Source organism: Colossoma macropomum, unplaced genomic scaffold (assembly GCF_904425465.1).
Source record: "Colossoma macropomum unplaced genomic scaffold, Colossoma_macropomum, whole genome shotgun sequence".
NCBI lineage: Eukaryota > Metazoa > Chordata > Actinopteri > Characiformes > Serrasalmidae > Colossoma > Colossoma macropomum.
Genome location: NW_023494786.1, coordinates 27909954 through 27928944, shown reverse-complemented (window position 1 = coordinate 27928944; position 18991 = coordinate 27909954). Strand labels below are relative to the sequence as shown.

At 36.4% G+C, this 18991-nt stretch overlaps 2 protein-coding genes and 1 pseudogene across 2 annotated transcripts; all 3 read right to left on the bottom strand.

Annotated features, from left to right (window-relative positions):
* Window positions 1–3008: 3008 nt before the first annotated feature.
* LOC118826556 lies at window positions 3009–3996 on the bottom strand (annotated as a pseudogene).
* Window positions 3997–9572: 5576 nt separating this feature from the next.
* On the bottom strand, window positions 9573–10610 carry LOC118826551 (olfactory receptor 1-like). Its single transcript, XM_036597549.1, has one exon. The coding sequence runs from the start codon at window positions 10563–10565 to the stop codon at window positions 9573–9575; it is 993 nt and encodes a 330-aa protein (XP_036453442.1). The 5' UTR covers window positions 10566–10610.
* Window positions 10611–15712: 5102 nt separating this feature from the next.
* LOC118826542 (olfactory receptor 1M1-like) lies at window positions 15713–16693 on the bottom strand. The gene has a single exon (XM_036597539.1). It carries the CDS (start codon window positions 16691–16693, stop codon window positions 15713–15715), a length of 981 nt encoding a protein of 326 aa, XP_036453432.1.
* Window positions 16694–18991: the final 2298 nt, after the last annotated feature.

The following is an 18991-nucleotide window of genomic DNA, read 5'->3' as shown; positions in this document are numbered from 1 at the left end:
TCTCTTCAGCCCTTCCTGGCTATTTATCATGGAGCAGTTCCATACAAATGCTATCCACAAATATTCTTCAGAACCAGTATCTATTAAACATTTAATGTGCACATTATCTACTTTTATATCCACCAGTGGGCATAGCCCAGCAATGGTGGCTCTAGAATAAATAACAGGGTCTCTCAGGGGAACCATGAACACTCGACACACAGCGACTGAGCGCTTCTTGGTGGACAGTGTTTACTAATATGTCCTGTTTCATCATCCAAGTTATAAATCAGCTTTATTGCCTCCTCATACTTAGGAGCCCACAAGCAATATAGGAAATAGTAATAGTGCACTTGCCAAGTATCAGAAGGAAATGTGGTTGCTCAAGTTTAGTGAATTCTTTCTGAAACATACAAGAATATAACACACATAAAGGTAAACAAACAGAGTAAACAGAAAATGTGCTCCTATACAGAATAGATGAAGCTAAATCAGAACCTGCTATGACCCATGCTGAACCATGCTGAATCATATACACTTTAAAGTCTGAGAAACTTTGAGACATTGTGCTAAAAGTCACCAAACATGGCCCCCCAGTTGCAAAAAACAAGGAGCAGTCAGCCAGTGAGACCATATCCTATTATGTAGTATTCCCTGACACCCCTGTCTTCAGTAACTGGAGCCAGGCCAGGACCTGAGGCAGCAAAGCAGCCCCAGACCATAACATTTCCACCATCATGCTTTACAGTTGAGATGAGGTTCTTCTGATCCATTGCTTTTTTGCCAAACATGGCTTGTCAATCTGTACCCAGACAACTCTATCTTTGGCCCCTCTTTCCATAGCACATTGTTCTAGAGGTCGTGGTCCTTGTCTAGATATTCATTATCAACTTTTCTTACCCTGATGTTCTTTTTATACAGCAAAGCCTTCCCCCAGGGCATCTGCCATGTAGGTTAAATTTGTGCAGTCTTTCTCTAATAGTAGATTCATGTGCTTTAACGTAGCAAGAGCTACTTGTAGGTCATGAGATGAAATTTTGGGTTTCTTAAAGACTTCATTTAGCATCTTATACCCCTTCCCAGACTCATAGGCATCCACAACTTTCTTTCTGACGGCATGAAAGAGCTCTTTTGATCTAAGCATGATGGTACCACACAGTCCAATAACAAAGAACAATATCTGAGGTTTAAATAAGACAGGTTCCTCCAAGATATTCTCTAACAGTGTTCTAATTATGAGTACCTGATCAGGTGCACCTGGTTTCAATTTGACATATTTGAGGCAGTGATATATGTAGAGGTGTACTTGATTTCTTCACATAAGAAAATTGCATGATTGTTTATTTCATTTGTATAAAGCTTGACAAAAAAAGTCAAGTTTCACCTGTTAAGACTTGATATCTATATAAATATGTTGATACATATATAAATGTGTTGATATATGGTATGTCCTTTTTAGATTGCTGTATAAGTAATGTGTCTATGGAACCTTTGTGTAAAAACATACTTCTTACAAAAGAAAACATACTTTTACTGTACAACCCAAAGAGAACTGTTGATTTTTTTTTTTTTCTGAATGGTGTATAGGTAGGCTGAACAATATAAACAACAACAACAACAACAAGAAGAACAACAAAAAAAAAACAAACAAAAAAAAACGGCACAATGTGTTTATTTGACATGCCAAGCTTTGCAACTGACAAAGAAAATACAGCCAAAAAAAAAATAAAATAAATAAATAAAATAAAACATTTTCCTCTGACCAATCTTATGTGAAACATTATTATATCTATATAGATGTATACGCATAAGTAAATGTATATGTATGTAACTAATACATCAGTCTTTTATAAATACAGAGTGGCATTACACACTTGGTATTATGCCCATGTAATGACAACAAAGTCAAAGTCAATTTTTAAATTCAATTAAATTCAAATTAAAAAAATCAAAAATTCAAATGAAAAATTCTAATTAAATTCAAATAAAAGTTTCAGCAAAACTCTATGAAACATGTTATTACTCGCTCTGCTGAACTGAACATAAATAAAGCCAAATAATAACAAGTTAAGCTCTGAGACTTAAGCATTGAATTCCTATTAAAAATTACAGCCCCAAATTTACATGATGTAACATGTAAACAAAACAAAACATTTCTATCATTCTACTATGTTCAATAATAAACTACGTCATACACTGACACACATTTTATGTACTTATTTTATTCTATTTTTCCAGTCGTACTTGAGATAAATAAAATTAAATGTAATTTTTTTACCCTGCAACTACAAATTCTAATGTACAGAATTCTGTCAAACATTTACATTAAATAGTTCTTTACAATATTTCCTTACATATGATTCAGAAGCGCAATATAACAGACAACTATGATGCTTCTGTTTGTTTGTTTTTCATGATTCATGCAAAATATACATTCAAAGAGTTCAGCTTCTGCCCTATTTTATGACTTTACATTTACAGCATTTAGCAGTTACCCCTATACAATGCTTTCCTATGTAGATGGAAAAAGTATCCTTATTCTAATGTAAATAGGCCACAGATATCCTTAAGCTAAAGCAATGCAAGAAACTAACATCAGGGCTGACACATAAATATAAAGACATTCAATATAGAAACAGATTACAGGGTGTTATTCCACAGTTTTTATCCAGTCTTCACTACAGAAGCATCTACAATATTGTTCTTTTTACTTTGAGTGTTATGTGTAAATTTTGCCCTTTTGGCCTGTCTTAGGTGCCTCATATTCCTCTACCTATTAGCCAGTTTAGACAAGTCTATTGGGCCAAAGCAAAGCCCAGCTGAAAATCTTTTACTCTTTTAGCAACATTATCAGCCAATTCAACCAAACATAACTTAAATCATAAGTGTTGCAGAAAAGAACATAAACTCCTAAGTATCCACTTGTTAGCTGATGCAGTTTCCCTCTAAGTCTAATCTAATCCTTCATGGTCTTTAGCATGTCAATATTGGAAATAGCCACATGACATTACATTTTAATTAGTTTAGTGTCAATTTGGTAAAGCCTGTACTTTTACCTTAGATTTCATCTTAATTCTAAGCATTTTCACTATGAAATCTTTGAATTCCTTTGTGTTCAGAACATAAATGATGGGATTTACCATGGGTGGAATTGCGCTTGAGAGTGAAGTGTTGATTATTCTAGCATTGGGATGAAGAGTAAAAGTTAATGCAGCAATATATGTACTTATTATAGGTAAAATAAATATTCCTACTAGTAACATATGAGAGAAACATGTTTTAAGAGCTTTAAGCCGTCCCTCCCATGTCGTAATCTTACTCAATTCAAGAAAAATGCCTATATATGATAAACTTACAGCAACTAAAGGAAAATAAAGGAATAGTGCAGTCCAAAGTTTTGCCATTACTGAACTCATAGTGTTGTCATTACAAGCGTTATTATAAATTGGTCCATGATCACAAAAATAGCTTTTTATCTCATTGGTTTTACAGAGGGAAAGTCGGGAGATGCCACCTACCATTGTGCCAACTACAACAGTGCAAATTGACCATACTGACACTAAAGCTGCAGACATGAGGGAGTTACTAACAATTGAATGATATCTTAAGGGTAAACGGATAGCAATATAGCGGTCATACGCCAGGACAACAAGAGTTAAAGACTGTACACTGAGAAAGAAGAAAACAAAAAACATGTTTGCCAAACATGCATAGTAGGATATGTACTGTGAATCAAAAAGAAAGGTCTTCATTAGGTTAGGAATCAATGCATTTGTTTCACCGAGGTCTGCCAAAGCTAAATTAAAGATTCCCATGTATCTAGGAATATGAAGACTTCGGTCAGTAAATATCATGAAAAGCACAAAAGAGTTTCCAAACACAGCGACGAAATAGGTAACAAATAAAAATATGAAGTAGTATTTCACAAAAGGTATTCCAGAAAATCCACTGATGTGAAAAGTACTCAGGGCGCACAACTGATATGTTTTGCAATAAACTGGAGTTCAAGGTGCTCATATTGGTGTTGACTGATGTTTTTCTTGTCCTCTTCAACCTGAAATGGAATACACAAAAATATACTTTTGGGCATGGCTTAGATAATATTTTGTTGTTTTTGTTATGCTGTTCAGTATGAAATTAACAATCATTAACATGATGCCTGTTAACTTTACCTTATTAATTAAAACACACACATATGCAAAAATATGGGAAACATAAACAATGTCGAAGTTTCACAATGATGAAATGTGTTAAACTGCTTTCAGCTCTGGATGTAACACTGAATTATGAGACACTCAAATATCAATGTTTCATTTATAGAGACATCAGACCATATTTTCTCATGTGAGAGGTTATACAACGCAGTGATGCTTTTTTCCCTTTGGTAACCCACGTAAGTGTTTTTTAAACCTTTTTTTCCACATGGTAACCGAACATGTAAACATGACCTGACCCACCCTCAACAGCTTTTGTAATGCATGTGGTATACCACTGTATACTTTGTACTTTAACTCAACACTGTGTACTACATACTTTAACTCCAAAAGGAACTAATACCTTTTGGGGAGCAACTGTGTCTCCAGAAATGCAAAGTCAACTATAACTATAACTTTTATTACCATACTGATCAGACAAAACGAAATAAAAATAAAAAAAATAAATAAAAATAATTATATTTTAAGCAAAGAAAAGGCTTAGAGTATAAGAAATGAGCATAAGAAATGCTACAATGTCATCAGTTGTAGGTCAATTCTGCTCAAACCGGTGCTCCCTCTTGTCACAATTTAACAATTCGGGCTAATAAAGAGAAGGATAATACAGTCAACCATAAGAAGAGCACCAAAGGTTAAATGGATAAAAAGGAATTATGGGCAAATTGCATACTGACCAAAGCCAGGCACATATTGTGCGATTCTTGCCTATTTCAAGTACAATTTGGTCATGGTCAGCTAAATTTTATGATCATGGCCAAATTTCAGCTCAATTGGCTGTCCTTTTGATGTTCAATGTGAGGAAGGTAGGAACACCCAAGTAACTGGCCAGACGAGCTCTGACTGAATCAGACATTAGGATGGATTTCCAACAGGCCAGGGCATTGAGGCCATCACTGACGACAAAGTGACAACACATGCCTGTGATGGTGATGCCTCACTCCCAGACACATTATGCTATACAGTTTGTAGCACAGAACAACCAGCCAGCATGGAAGACCACCCCTTCTCCCTCTGACCAAATCTTTAGTCGATCCACGTTAGACGTTAGTACAACCATATCCAGAGATGACCCTTGGCAGGCTGCTGGCCATGACAACATAACTGGCCGGGTGCTCAGTACATCAGCTTGCAGATGTCCTAACCAACATATTCAACATATTCAACATTTCTCTGAGCCAGGCAGTCCCAGAGTGCTTCAAAACAACTACCATCATCCCCGTGTGCACATCACTGATGACCTCACCTGAACCCTCAACACCACCTACCTAGCCTAGCATTGCAGACAACCCTCCCACCTCTTGCATAGACTCTTCATCCTCTTTCCATCTGGATGCATTTGTTCCATCACGTCCAGATTCTGCAACAGCTTCTTTCCCGAGGCAATCAAATTACTGAATGCACTGATGCCTCCAAACATCCACCTGAACTAACAGCTCACAGCATCAAGCCCGATGACAGCAGCAGTAGCACTCCACTCAGCTACTATCTGCTTTCTCTGATGTGCACTGCTTCATCAATACTCTCTCACCAGGCTCCAGCTAGGCTCCACTGCCAAGCCTCACCACGTTGTTTTCTTTGCTGTCTTTCACCTTGCTCTTGCTGGCTTGACCAGTTTAGCAGAGGGCAAGCGTAGTGCTTGATACCCCCTTCCTTCTGTGCTATGTCCTCTTCACCATCCTCCTTTGAGTTCATTGACACAGCACTCGATATCTTCAAACTTGCTGGCCACATCCCACCTCTGACACCAATGTAAGCTATCTAAACTCCCCCTGGCAGCACAGCCCATGGCAGATGCCACAATATGTCTTTGTGTATATACACGTATATGATGGTCATTTGTATTGTTTTGTTGTCCTGGTTAGTATTTGTCATGTGTATCTATTGTTCTGCATATTTACTGTCTGGTGTATTTAATGTAGTCCTGTGTGATGTGCTGCTGTTGTGTGTTGCACTATGGGGCCTGAAGAATGACTTTTTTTTCCCCCAATGTATACAAATTAGATTTATAATAAAAACCACTTGATTTGATAAAAATTTGGTCATTTTCAGATTAAATTAATGCTCAGCAGTCTCCAAGTAACACATAAACGGCATATCAATGACGCAGCAGCCATGGATACGTTCAGTAAATTATCAAAAGATCTTTAACTGCAGAAATAAAATTTATTTATAATCTGCTTAACTGAGTATTTGGGTGATTCCAACATGTTTAAAACTCCAAACCTTGTGCACAGTAGCTAAAATCATTTTACCACACAAAGTATAAAGAGATAAAAAGAAATCCATGTTCATGCCTGTCTCTAAGCGCCAGCTCCAGGTAACCTTGTCAAGCCTGTGATGAACCACACCCAAGCCAAGACAGTGCAGTGTGATTCATCTCACCTGATATCAGAGGGGAGGCTTCGTAAGTTAAAGAGAGGTCTCATTGTTTTGTGGCAGTGCTGGTCACATTCTGCATGACTATTGGGCTTGTCTGCACAGACCTGAGCAAGTTCCTTTTCCCTTATCACCAAGCCTATTAAAATAGCCACTGGCACCCTACATACTGAACATATCACATTTCTTGCGCAAGACTCCTCTGAATTTTCAGTTAAACATGACCATTTTATTTCTTGGTCAGATCAAGAGATGTTGTCATGGTCATCATTTTGCCATGAGAATTGTTAAGTTACTATTCTTTGCTGTCAGATCAACTTCCATAGAGAGCCCTGTCGCTGATGTTGAAGTCAAAACTCCTCCTGAATACGCAGACCTCCAGGAAGTCATAAGCAAGCATAATGCCACTAAGCTTCCTTCTCACCACTCATGCTTTAGTTCTACTCCAAGATGCCGCCTAAGACAGTGACACTCGTAGGGAGCTCTGAGTTTTGTTTGTTTTTGTGTGTCTTGTTCCATCTTAACCAATCTCACTCACATAGAATGCTAAAGATCTGCTGAACACCAGGCAGTCCGTGCCACAAGGCATCAGCTTTCAGACTGCTTTTTGGACATTTTAGCAAGCAGAGTGGCTGTTCTGTACAGCAGACGCAAACACAGACGGACACGCAGGTGGGGGACGTGTGCTGGAGCGCTGGTTAAACTCAGACAGCACAGAGCTCAAACACACAGACTCTGTTTTTATCATTTTAGAGGACTTAAACAAAATGCGACTCAGCAGCAAACTGACTAAATACAGACAGCATGTTACCTGCTCCACCAGGGAGAGTAATGTTTTAGATGACTGCTACACTGTGCTAAAGGGGGCTTATCACTCTGTTCCTCATGCTTCTCTGGGCCTGTCCGATCACTCACTAATCCACCTTCTTTCAACCTATAGGCAGAAGCTGAAGTGAGCCAAACCTGTAGTCAGTACCATGAAGAAGTGGACCACTGAGGCTAAAGAGAGACTTCAGGACTGCATGAAATTAACAGATTGGAGTGTGTTTGAGGATGTTAGAAGTAGCCTGGATGAATATACAGATACTGTGACACCCTATATCAGCTTTTGTAAAGACATCTGTGTTCCCACCAGGACTTGCAGTAAATGTAACAACGATAAGCCCCGGTTTAATGCCAAGCTGAAACAGTTGCGCTGGTCTAAACTAAACTAAGCCAACATATAAGCTGGATGGTGAAACAACCTTGCTGGGTACAATGACCATCCAAGAGTAAGGTTAAATATTTCAGTGATTGAAAACAGCCAACTAGAAGCTAAAATGCTGTCTAAATATATCATTACACAAAATAAATTATGTTAAAGCACTGGTGAGGGCACTCCTTAAAATACTGTGTACTGTGAAGCAAAATGCCTTCTTTGTAAACGTTTGGTCCCTTTGCGGGCATGTCACTAAAATATTATTAGTACATGTACAGTTTTGTCAATCTCTTTCATACTGTTGTAGATTAAGTTAGTAGTGCTGCATTATATTTACATTCATAAAGCATTTTTTTTTTAAACAAATGTTAGGTGGAAAATGATTTATGTGTTTCAAGATTTAAGATTCTGCAATGTGTTTCAGGCTTTTTCAATACAGAGTAGAATTACACACAGGGCATTATGGATGGGTCATGACTACATAGTGAAAGCCAGCTTTCATAATTAAAGTGTCAATAAAACAGTGTTTGAAAACAGGTTATTACTTACTCTGCAACTGAATATAAGCAAAGTCAAACAGTAATAACTGAAGCTCTGAGATTAGAGCATCAAATCATTATCAAAATAGATTAGTGACCTAAATGGATCAAATTAAAGGCCCAAACATATATGATGTAGCCTGAAAATAGAAAAAAAAACATGCTGTCGTAATATTCATCATACAATGAGGCTCATATTATTTACTTATTTTATTCTAAAGTACTATCCAGAACATAATTCTCCAGCAATAATGGAAAAAAGTTGTATTTATTTCATTACATTTTTATTTTCATTTCTTCTAAACACAATGAGAATTTATAAATCTGCAAATATGCCAGTATTTGTAAATAACCCAGTGTATTTCATTGGTGAGGAAAAAAGAAATATCCAAATATATGGTATTCTGTCAAATATTTGCATTATTACTATTTTATCAGCTACTTTGTTTTTTTTAATGAGCTGTTCATGGACTGTTATTGGACTGTCCTGAACTGTCTTGCTCAATATTTACAAAATGATGAAAAGAAAAGGATAACACAACTTTGTATGTTGGATGACAAATGTCGAGTGTGATATAAAGAAGCAACTGATCTTGCAATTTAATTAAACATTTCTGCAGCACGGACGAAAGAATTCTAAACACAAAATTCCATCCACAGCTGATATCGCAAACTGGACATTCAATAAACATACAAATGTCTGAATTTTGCCCTATTTTATCCATATACATATACACTTACAACATTTATCATTTTGCTTTTATACAGCACTTTCCAGAAAAGTTGGAAAAAGTGTCCTAATTCTTGTGCAAATAGGCCAAAGATACATAAATACATAGATACAAAATAGACACAGATTAAAGAGAGTTTTTTTCTTAGTTAGTGGCTCATATTTGTGGCACGATATAGAACATAATTACAAAACATAGTCTATGCTACAACAGAATCTACAGTATTGCTCTTTTCCTTTTGAGTTTGACTTCTGAATTTTGGCCTTTTAGTTTTTCTTAACTTAGCCAAGTCCAGTTCTGGTGGGCCAAAGCAAAGCTTTCAAAGCAAACCACAAGTACTGCAAAAAAACGGTTTGGTCCAACACTAAATAAATAAACTTGTTTGTTACTTTAACCTAAAGGTTCTGCTTCTAGGGATCTACTTGCTAGCTCATGAAGTCTGACTCCAAGCCTAAACTAATTCACATAAACAAGGATCCATTATCTACAAAATCATATAGATGTTAGAAACAGCCACATGATGTGATATTTTGATTTACAGGTTGGTTTCATTTGCTAAAACATGGACCATTACTTTGGATCTCTTTTTGAGCATTCTTACTATGAAATCTTTGAATTCTTTTGTGTTCAGGACATAAATGATGGGATTTACCATGGGAGGAATGGCACTTGATAGTGAAGTATTGATTATTCTAGCATTGGGATGAAGAGTAAAAGTTAATGCAGCAATATATGTACTTAAAATTGGGAAAAGAAATATTCCTACTAAAAACATATGAGAGAAACAAGTTTTCAGGGCTTTAAGCCGTCCCTCCCATGTTGTAATTTTACTTAATTCAAGAAAAATGCCTATATAAGATACGGTTACAGCAATCAATGGTACATAGATGAATAGTACAGTCCAAAGTTTTGCCATAACTGAATTTACTGTATTGTCATTACAAGCAGTTGTATAAATTGGTCCATGGTCACAAAAATAGCTTTTTACCTCATTGGTTTTACAGAAGGAAAGTCGGGTGATCAAACTTACCATCATGGTAACAACAACAGTGCTAAATGACCATACTGCCATTAAAGCTGCAGACATAAGGGAGTTATTCACAATGGCATGATATCTTAAAGGTAAGCGAATAGCAATATAGCGGTCATATGCCAGGACAACAAGAGTTAAAGACTGTACACTGATAAAGAAGAAAACAAAAAACATGTTTGCTAAACAAGCGTTGTAGGATATGTACTGTGAATTAAAAAGAAAGGTCTTAATTAAGTTGGGAATCAATGCATTTGTTTCACCGAAGTCTGCTAAAGCTAAATTAAAGATTGCCATGTACTTAGGAACGTGTAGACTTCGGTCTGTCAGTATCATGATAAGTACAAATGAATTCCCAAAAACAGCTACGAAATAGGTAACAAATAAAAATATGAAGTAATATTTGACGAAAGGTATTCCAGAAAATCCACTGATGTAAAAGTATTCGGGGCGCACAAATGACACATTCTGCAATAAACTGGAGTTCAAGGTGCTCATAGTAGCGTTGTTTCGGATCCTTCTTCTCTTCAACCTGAAATGAAACACACACAAAAAAGCAAGCAATGCACACAAGCATGTAATAATTTCAGTAAAATATTATTGTTTTTATAGAACTGTTCAGCATAAAGTCTGAATTTATTAACATATCACTGTTTTTTAAAGAGGTTTGTTTTACCTTCTTAATTAACCCACATGTATATGCAGAAAATATATGTGAACAGCGTTAATAGGTCAGAGTTATAAAATGTGTTAAACCACTTTTGGCTCTGGAACACTGAATTATGAACGACTCCAATATTGCTGTTTCAAATATATATAGAGAAACATCAGATCATTTTTTCTCATGTGAGAGGTCATACAATGCAGTCATGCTTTATTTTTGGCAACCCACATGGGTAGTGGGGGAACATGGCAACTATCATGAAAGGTAAATGGAGCCATGATCAGCTATGTAAAATTTCCCTATATATTTTTTTCTATGGCTCAAGTTCAAACAACAATTTTAAAATATGAAGAAAAGTCTTTAAAACAAATATATATTTATATATTTATGCATTTATTTCTCTTTTAAAGAAAATCACAGTCATCAAATGTGATTATATATATATATATAATGTATGTAATGGTGCGTGTGTGTGTAAGGTGTGAAAAACAGGGGTCCTGGGGGGTCTGGGATATATACAGTATATAATTTTATGAATTATGCTATCCACTGGGGGGGGTCATTGTTTAGCTGCTTCACACACAGTCAGTGAGTTTATATCTGCATCACTGGTCTGCCTCAGCGTGGTGCTCTAGCCAACTGATTTGCCCATTTGGTCCTTTATAGCCTAGCAATTGTATCTATGACTGGAATACCCCTGAAAAACTTTAAAATATGCCGCAGCATATTGGTAAATCTGAAAACTTGTCCAGTTTCCCAAGAGTTTGGTGGAAAGAGCGAACTGGTACTCATTTCATTGAGACAAAAGAGATGTGAAAAATTGTAATTAAATTTGTGGAAATATTTTGTTGCCATTAAAGCTATTGTGAATGAGTTAGCAGCCAGCCAATGTTGGAGTAGCCAGTCAACATGGGACGTTCTGAATACCAGTGGATATTTTGTACACTTCATTCCTGCTAAACATGATCAAAACAGGCTCTAAAAAACATTCTTTGTTGCTTATCCTTTTGATCTTTCATTCAAATTTTAACAAAAATCCAATCTTTATTTGAAGTACTATGATTAAAAAAAATAAATCTTATCAAAAAATAAATATTTTCTCAAATCTGCATGTGCCACAATTGTTGGTTCATTTAGTAGTTTGTGCAGCTTCCCTTTGCAAAGATAACAGCTCTGCGTCTTTTCCTATAATGCTTAATGAGACTGGAGACCACATAGCAAAGAATCTAAAACAATTCCTTCATACAGAACCTCTCCAGATATTTCAGATTCTGAGGTTCACACTGTGGACTCTCCTCTTCAGCTCATCTCACAGGTTTTCTATGGGGTTTAGGTCATGGGACTGGAGTGGTCACGGCAAAACCATAATTCTGTGGTCAGTGAACCATTTTGCGTTGGTTTTGAGGTGTGCTTTGTATCTTTGTTCTGCTAGAAGATCCAAACTATGACCCTTTGTACGCTTCCTGGCTGAGGCAGTCGGGTTTTGATTTTATTTCTGCTGTTACTTGATGGACTATCACAGACCCACAACCATACTTCACAGTAGGGATGAGGTACTTTGCTGCATCTTTGTGTCCATGCCAAACCCACCTCACCTTGTTTGTTGCCAAAAACCTCTATTTTGGTCTCATCTGACCATCATCTCGGGCAGATCCTGTAGAGGCTTTGTGAGCATGATGTGGGCTACAGCTGGAGCTGTGGAAGGTTGCAGCAAGGTCCAGATGATCTGTCTATCATTGGCCAGTGCTTCTGCCAAAAACTCAACCTTCTATTGTTGTTCCTGCTGCAGGACAAGAAGGGCCTGGTGTTGGGCCTGGGAGGGACTTCTCCAAACAGTACATTTTAGTAGAACACATTACTACTTGGGGACTATGTCACTGTGTAACTTAATAATGGTTTGTCTGAGGCCTACATACTGTTCACAGTTACAATGACAATGGTTTGTACTCATGCTATGTCAGATTTTCTTTGCTAGTTACTTCACCTGCATTACCAATTGATGTAATGCATTTATTAATCTAAATGGTTTTAACAGCTGACAATGTTAAGTCCCTAAGCTATCTTACAAATTCATCTTTTTGATACCTGACAAACTTGCTGCTGATGGAGCGTAGTGAAAAGTGAGCATATTAATGCATCTTTGTATCTGTTAAATGTTTTCAAAGACCTCATTTAGCAGGACGATGTTGGATTTTGCCTTCTATCTTGCAGGGCTGGAGTTTGAAACCACTGATATATAACACAGAGCCATGGATCCATAGACCAAAGTGTCAGAAGATTAAAAATAACCAAAAGAAAGAACAATATAAGCTACCTTGAAAGAGTAGGAAACAAACTACATAAACTCAACAGGGACTTGTATCAGGCACTATTTAAAACAAAGCTCCACAAAGCAAGAATTAAAAGCAACAGCTGTGTTCCAAAACCTGGGCCTCAGCAGAGAAAGGTGGGTCCTCAATAGCCCTTATAACGGCTCTTTGTATTACATGATGCAAAATTAAATGGTCTATCAAGACTGCTTTGTCATGTCCTCAGAAGAGGAGTCAGCATGAAAAAAGGTGGCAAAATACTGTTGATGTGAGTGATGTAATGTGGCAGGCAAAACACTGCGGTGAATGATGTAATGGGGCAAGAAAAATATTGTAGTGAATGATGTGGCAGGTAAAACATTAATATTTTGTAATTAAATGCTATCCTGCAAGCAAAAACATTTAACTCAGTGAATGTGCATGCATTCAAAGGATCCTTCTGATTGGAGCAGCTTTCTATGATGTAGTGGCCTAAACATGCATTAAACTGTAGCCTTGCTTTTATAACCTAGCTGAAATATATATGTCTGTTGCATTCCCCTTTGAATGTGATTGGGATGAAGGTGGAGTATGTAATGAGGGATGGAAGGGAATGACATGGACAACAGCAGTGCCACTTTAGACAATGTTTTACATTCCAGAAAAGGGTGTATTGCACAATATTCACCAAACGTGGGATTCAGTGCAGCAGAGGCTAGTTGACAATGAATAATAAGATAAAAAAGAGCTATGCAGTGTCAATAGTCCAACATCGAAACGAAGAACCTCAGATATATGATGGATAACAAGTAGTAAACATGAAAAGCAGAAAGAGCCACGATAGAGCCAGGGCAGGACTGAACCACAGGCAGATCTAGAAGGTGTGGGGCTGTCATTCACCACGTTGCTAAAGCAAGTTCCTAGTAAGCTTGTCATTATTGGCATTAGTGTTTCTGATTCTGATACATTCTTTCTCACACCTTGAAAATGAAAGGTCAGAAATTATTCCTGGCTTAGACACATGGTTCTAGGAAAATGTTTAAATTGATGTAGAAGGAGAACCTTTACATTATGCCTACAGGCTATAGTATGCAAGATTAACCCCTTAAAATCTCAGGATTACCGCATACCATGGCTTATTATTCAGTGACTAATGCAAACTGGTTGAGCTATTCTTAGTTTATAGAAGTGTATAATAAAACTTTGGGCCTATCAGGGGGCCCTGGCCATGTAAGGGGTTAAGCTGACTAGCATGCAAGATAGCTAATTAGCCAAATTAAACACTTTGGAATGTTATTAAGATGGTTCCAGCTGTATCAAGCAGGTGGAAAATTAACTAGAATTAGAACCATTAGTTCCATTGGTTCCTGCTTGGGTCAGTTATTGTTCTTCATTGTGCAGTGGAGAAACGGCCCTATTTTAATGACTAAAAAACTTTCTACATTTTTTGATTGGTTTGCAGTTACTTAATCTTAACACCCTGATATAGCCTAAAAAAGCAGCAAATAAAAAGTGACAAAATTACAAATCTCATCACACATCAAGACCTGACTGTGTAGTGAACCCTCATGCCTTATGGTCACTTTAATATCTAGATAATGCATGCATGCATGTGAGTGTGCAGTGACTTTTACTGAACTGAGTGCCTGAGCTAAATTACACTATCCACCTGGAGTACTTCAGTTCACATAAGTGTTACCTTTGTTCTATCAAACTGTGTGGTCGCTGGTTTAATGTCTTGTTGATAAACACAAATCTGTTGTGCCACAACACAGGCTTCTTAAGACTGTTATCCTGATCCACTACAGAACTCATTAAAAACTCTACAACTATTCACTATATGTTTGATATGTTAATCTTAACTCAATATTAGTTCTCAATAGTATTAGGAAGCACATTATAATTTTTTTTCTTTGTTTTTTCTTTACATTAAGCATAACAGTTGTTATAAACAGACCTTTTTACACCTGAACTTTCTGTATTTGACATACAATGGCCGCAAATAAGTAGAAGACATGACTTAACCTGGCCAGTAGGCTGTTTGACTAAGATTGGCTGATCTAGTGATAAATTTACCGTTCATAAAATTGGCAAAATGATTATCCAAAAAAATAAATAAATAAAAAAAAATCACAACTGACAAGACAAATTAGGCATCATCATGATTTCACCCGTCCTAAATTTTTAGCTTATGCTAAAAATACTGTGACTTATTTGTACAACATAGCCAATGGATTCATATATTAATTCAAGGATTCCCACACTTTTTTCCTAAGGACCTACTAGATGAGTTTTTCTTGAATCCTACTACAATAAATCTGAACCAGCTTCTCAGGTTCTTCAGGAATATATAAATATCTGAAACAGAGTTTACAATCTCCTACATTCCATTTCACAGAAAACCCACATGTACTCCATCATTTTCTGTTTCAACATGATGTCAGTAACCTGGTGCTGTAAAACAAACCACTCTAGTGAAGTTTAGAAAAGTTCACTTTAATGCAGTTTTCCAACTACAGTATAAGAAGATACTTTACTGTAAAATCTTGACCAACTCATTCAGCTCTGTGGATACTTATCAAGCCCTTCTTTAGCTCAATACTATGTATTTATACAGGAGAATTACTAAACTGCACAGTGTTGTGGCCGTAACCAGGGTGAGAAGTGGAGAGCACTGGTTAAATTGTTCAGTGTCAGTTTGATAAAACCTGGGCTCTTACGCCGGATCTCTTTTTGAGCATTTTCAAAATGAAGCCTTTGAATTCCTTTGTGTTCAAGACATAAATAATGGGATTTAGCATAGGTGGAATGGCACTCGATAGTGAAGTACTGATTATCCTAGCATTGGGATGGAGAGAAAAAGTTAATGCAGCAATGTATGTACTTAATACAGGGAGGAAAAATATTCCTACTACTAACAGATGGGAGATACAAGTCTTGAGCGCTTTAAGCCGTCCAGCCCATGTTGTAATCTTTCTTAATGCCAGCAAAATGCCTAAATATGATACAATTATTGCAATCAAGGGTGCATAGATGCATAGTATGGTAGAAAGTTTTGCTATAACTGAATTTATGGTGTTGTCATTACAAGCAATTGTATAAATTGGTCCATGGTCACAAAAATAGCTTTTCACCACATTGGTTTTACAAAAGGAAAGTCGAGTGATCAAACCTACCATTGTGCCAATCACAACAGTGCTAAATGACCATACTACCATTACAGCTGCAGACATGATGGAGTTATTCACAATGGCATGATATCTTAAGGGCAAGCAAATGGCGATAAAACGATCATATGCCAGGACAACAAGAGTTAAAGCTTGTACATTGCTGAAGAAAAACATAAAAAACATGTTTGCCAAACAAGCGTTGTAGGATATGTACTGTGAATCAAAAAGAAAGGTCTTCATTAGGTTGGGAATCAGTGCATTTGTTTCACCAAAGTCTGCCAAAGCTAAATTAAAGATTCCTATGTATTTAGGAACGTGTAGACTTTGTTCAGTAAATATCATGATAAGTACTAATGAGTTCCCAAACACAGCGATGAAATAGATAAAAAACAAAAAAATGAAGTAATATTGGACGAAAGGTATTCCAGAAAATCCACTGATGTAAAAGTACTCAGGATGCACAAATGACATGTTTTGCAATAAACTGGAGTTCAAATCACTCATGATGCTGTGTCTTCAGCCTGGAGAGAAATACACAAGAAAGTAAGCAACACACAAGCTTTTTTGGCCTGTAGTTCTTTGTGTGGTATTTCATGATAAAGTTACTATTTATTAACACTAGCACTGTTTAATCTTATTTTTGCCTAACAAATCTAAACAGTTAGATATTATAAAACCAGGAGAATCAACACTGTACCACTTACGATTAAATGGTGTAGATCTTTGGGACTGTGGAACTGCAAGCACTGAATGTTGAACGAGGACCAGGATATCCATGCTTTAAATATAGAGACATCATACTGTATTTTCTCACGTGGGATCTCCTCATACAATGTGCTGATGCTTTTTTTTCTAAGTCTACCCAGGTGGCTAGCCTTCTGTGTGTCCTAACATTGTTTTCTTCTTTTCTTCTTTTATGTGTGTTTTTATTGTTATTTTTCCATTATGGCATTTCAATATTTATAATGTATTTCTTTATAAAATGACACTAAACATTTTTGCTTAAAAATAATTTGTAAGCACACTATGAAGTACTATGAAAATGTAAAAGGTGATGGTTATTCCATCATAAACATTTTAAAATTTTATTTGCCATATACAATCATATGCAAAAATGTGAACACTCCCAGCCAAATTACTAGTTTTGTTAATTTTATGTAATTTTTAGTAAACAGAGTGTCTTACAGGAACAAACTTAAATATTGCATATTTCTGCTAACTGTAGTGTGAAATCTCTTTTTATTTGTTGAGGTTAACATATATATGTGTGTGTATACAACAAACGTATACAATATAAAATTTTCTATTATTTCTGCACAGCAAATAAACAGTAATTGTACCACTAAATTGGGTAGAAGACTCTTCTCTGTAGAGGATGCCCCACAAGCTCTAATCCAAAAGTAAGACACAGCCTGACAAGTATCCTAAACAATGGCACAGGCCATATAAAGTAAAATTATTGTACAATTGGAACAAGAGTGGAACAATCTGTGCATGTCCCTGCTCACAGCCCTGTATCATGGTTCCAATTTATACTCTCTGTGGTATTACTATAGATTTTGATACGTGATTTTGCCAAGTTATTTCAAATTATTTACAATTTTACTGGAATTCTATTGTGTAATGACATGTGTCTACTTTCACATCTCCTGAAGTGCACAGCGATCAATCAATCAGATGTGTTGTCAATAATAAATGTGAGGTTGTTGTTGTGGCACCGTCCCACCAGACCAATTACTGTGGTGTCATCAGAAATCTTGATGATGTGGTTGCTGTTGAATCTAGCCACAGTCATTTGTAAACAGATGGTACAGCAGTGGGCTCAGGTAGCAGTTCTGCGGAGGCCCTGTGATGAGGATATGAGGGTTTTATTTTCAGTTCTCACAACTTTGAATCATATGTTACAGATATAATTATTCTAGTAAATTAGGTTTGTCCAAACTACCTGTTGGGAATTTTTTAATAGAAGAGAATTAGTTATTTAATAGAAGAGAAAGTTATTCTACTTGAATATGCTAGAATATTCAAGTAATACATTTTTAGTATACAGCATCAGTAATACAGTATGTGGTAATAAGGAAATTTGAAATAGTACCATTACTACTATGTAATGCCACTTTAAATCAGTGAAAAAGTAGAACAAACATCTTAAACTTTTGTTTCATCCCTATAAATAAAATGTATAATGAAGATCCGAGAATGTTTTTCAGTTTAAAATGATTAGTTATGCTAGGTTTCCTTTTGACAAGACGTATTCATTAAATGAATCCACCTCTGGCTGAAATGATCTGCATTGTTAATTTTCAGCCTTCTTTAAAGCTTCATACTAATTATTTGAATCCAGTGTCATTACATAGTACTAGCATCATATTTGAATTGTTATTCATGTATCAACAAAATTGCTATCATATTATTAAAAACATGGCATAGGGTTGTCCCTGTATTCCTGGCCTGAATGATGGCCCCAGTCCGGCCCTGCTTACATCCCACCACTTCCAAGATGACTAACAGATTTATCTCCTCCTCTATACTTCCAAGAAGACTACAAACAGCCCTTTGCTAACAAAAGCACGTTAGGGAAGGGCTGTTTGTAGTCTTCTTGCAAGTATAGAGGAGGAGATAAACCCGTTAGTACAGCTCCTATCCTACCTCAGTGGCAGCATGCCTCCCATTTAAGAGTTGTTGATGGCACCCTTCAGTGAATATGATGGTTTAGATATAAATGTGAGAGTTTCATATTACAATATACCAATTATTTTAATTACCTCTTGAAATAGTCATGGTGGCAAAGAGCATAAGAAT

Coding starts and splice junctions, on each gene's coding strand:
- LOC118826551 (XM_036597549.1), bottom strand. CDS start 10,565: ATGAGCACCTTGAACTCCAGTTTATTGCAGAATGTGTCATTTGTGCGC.
- LOC118826542 (XM_036597539.1), bottom strand. CDS start 16,693: ATGAGTGATTTGAACTCCAGTTTATTGCAAAACATGTCATTTGTGCAT.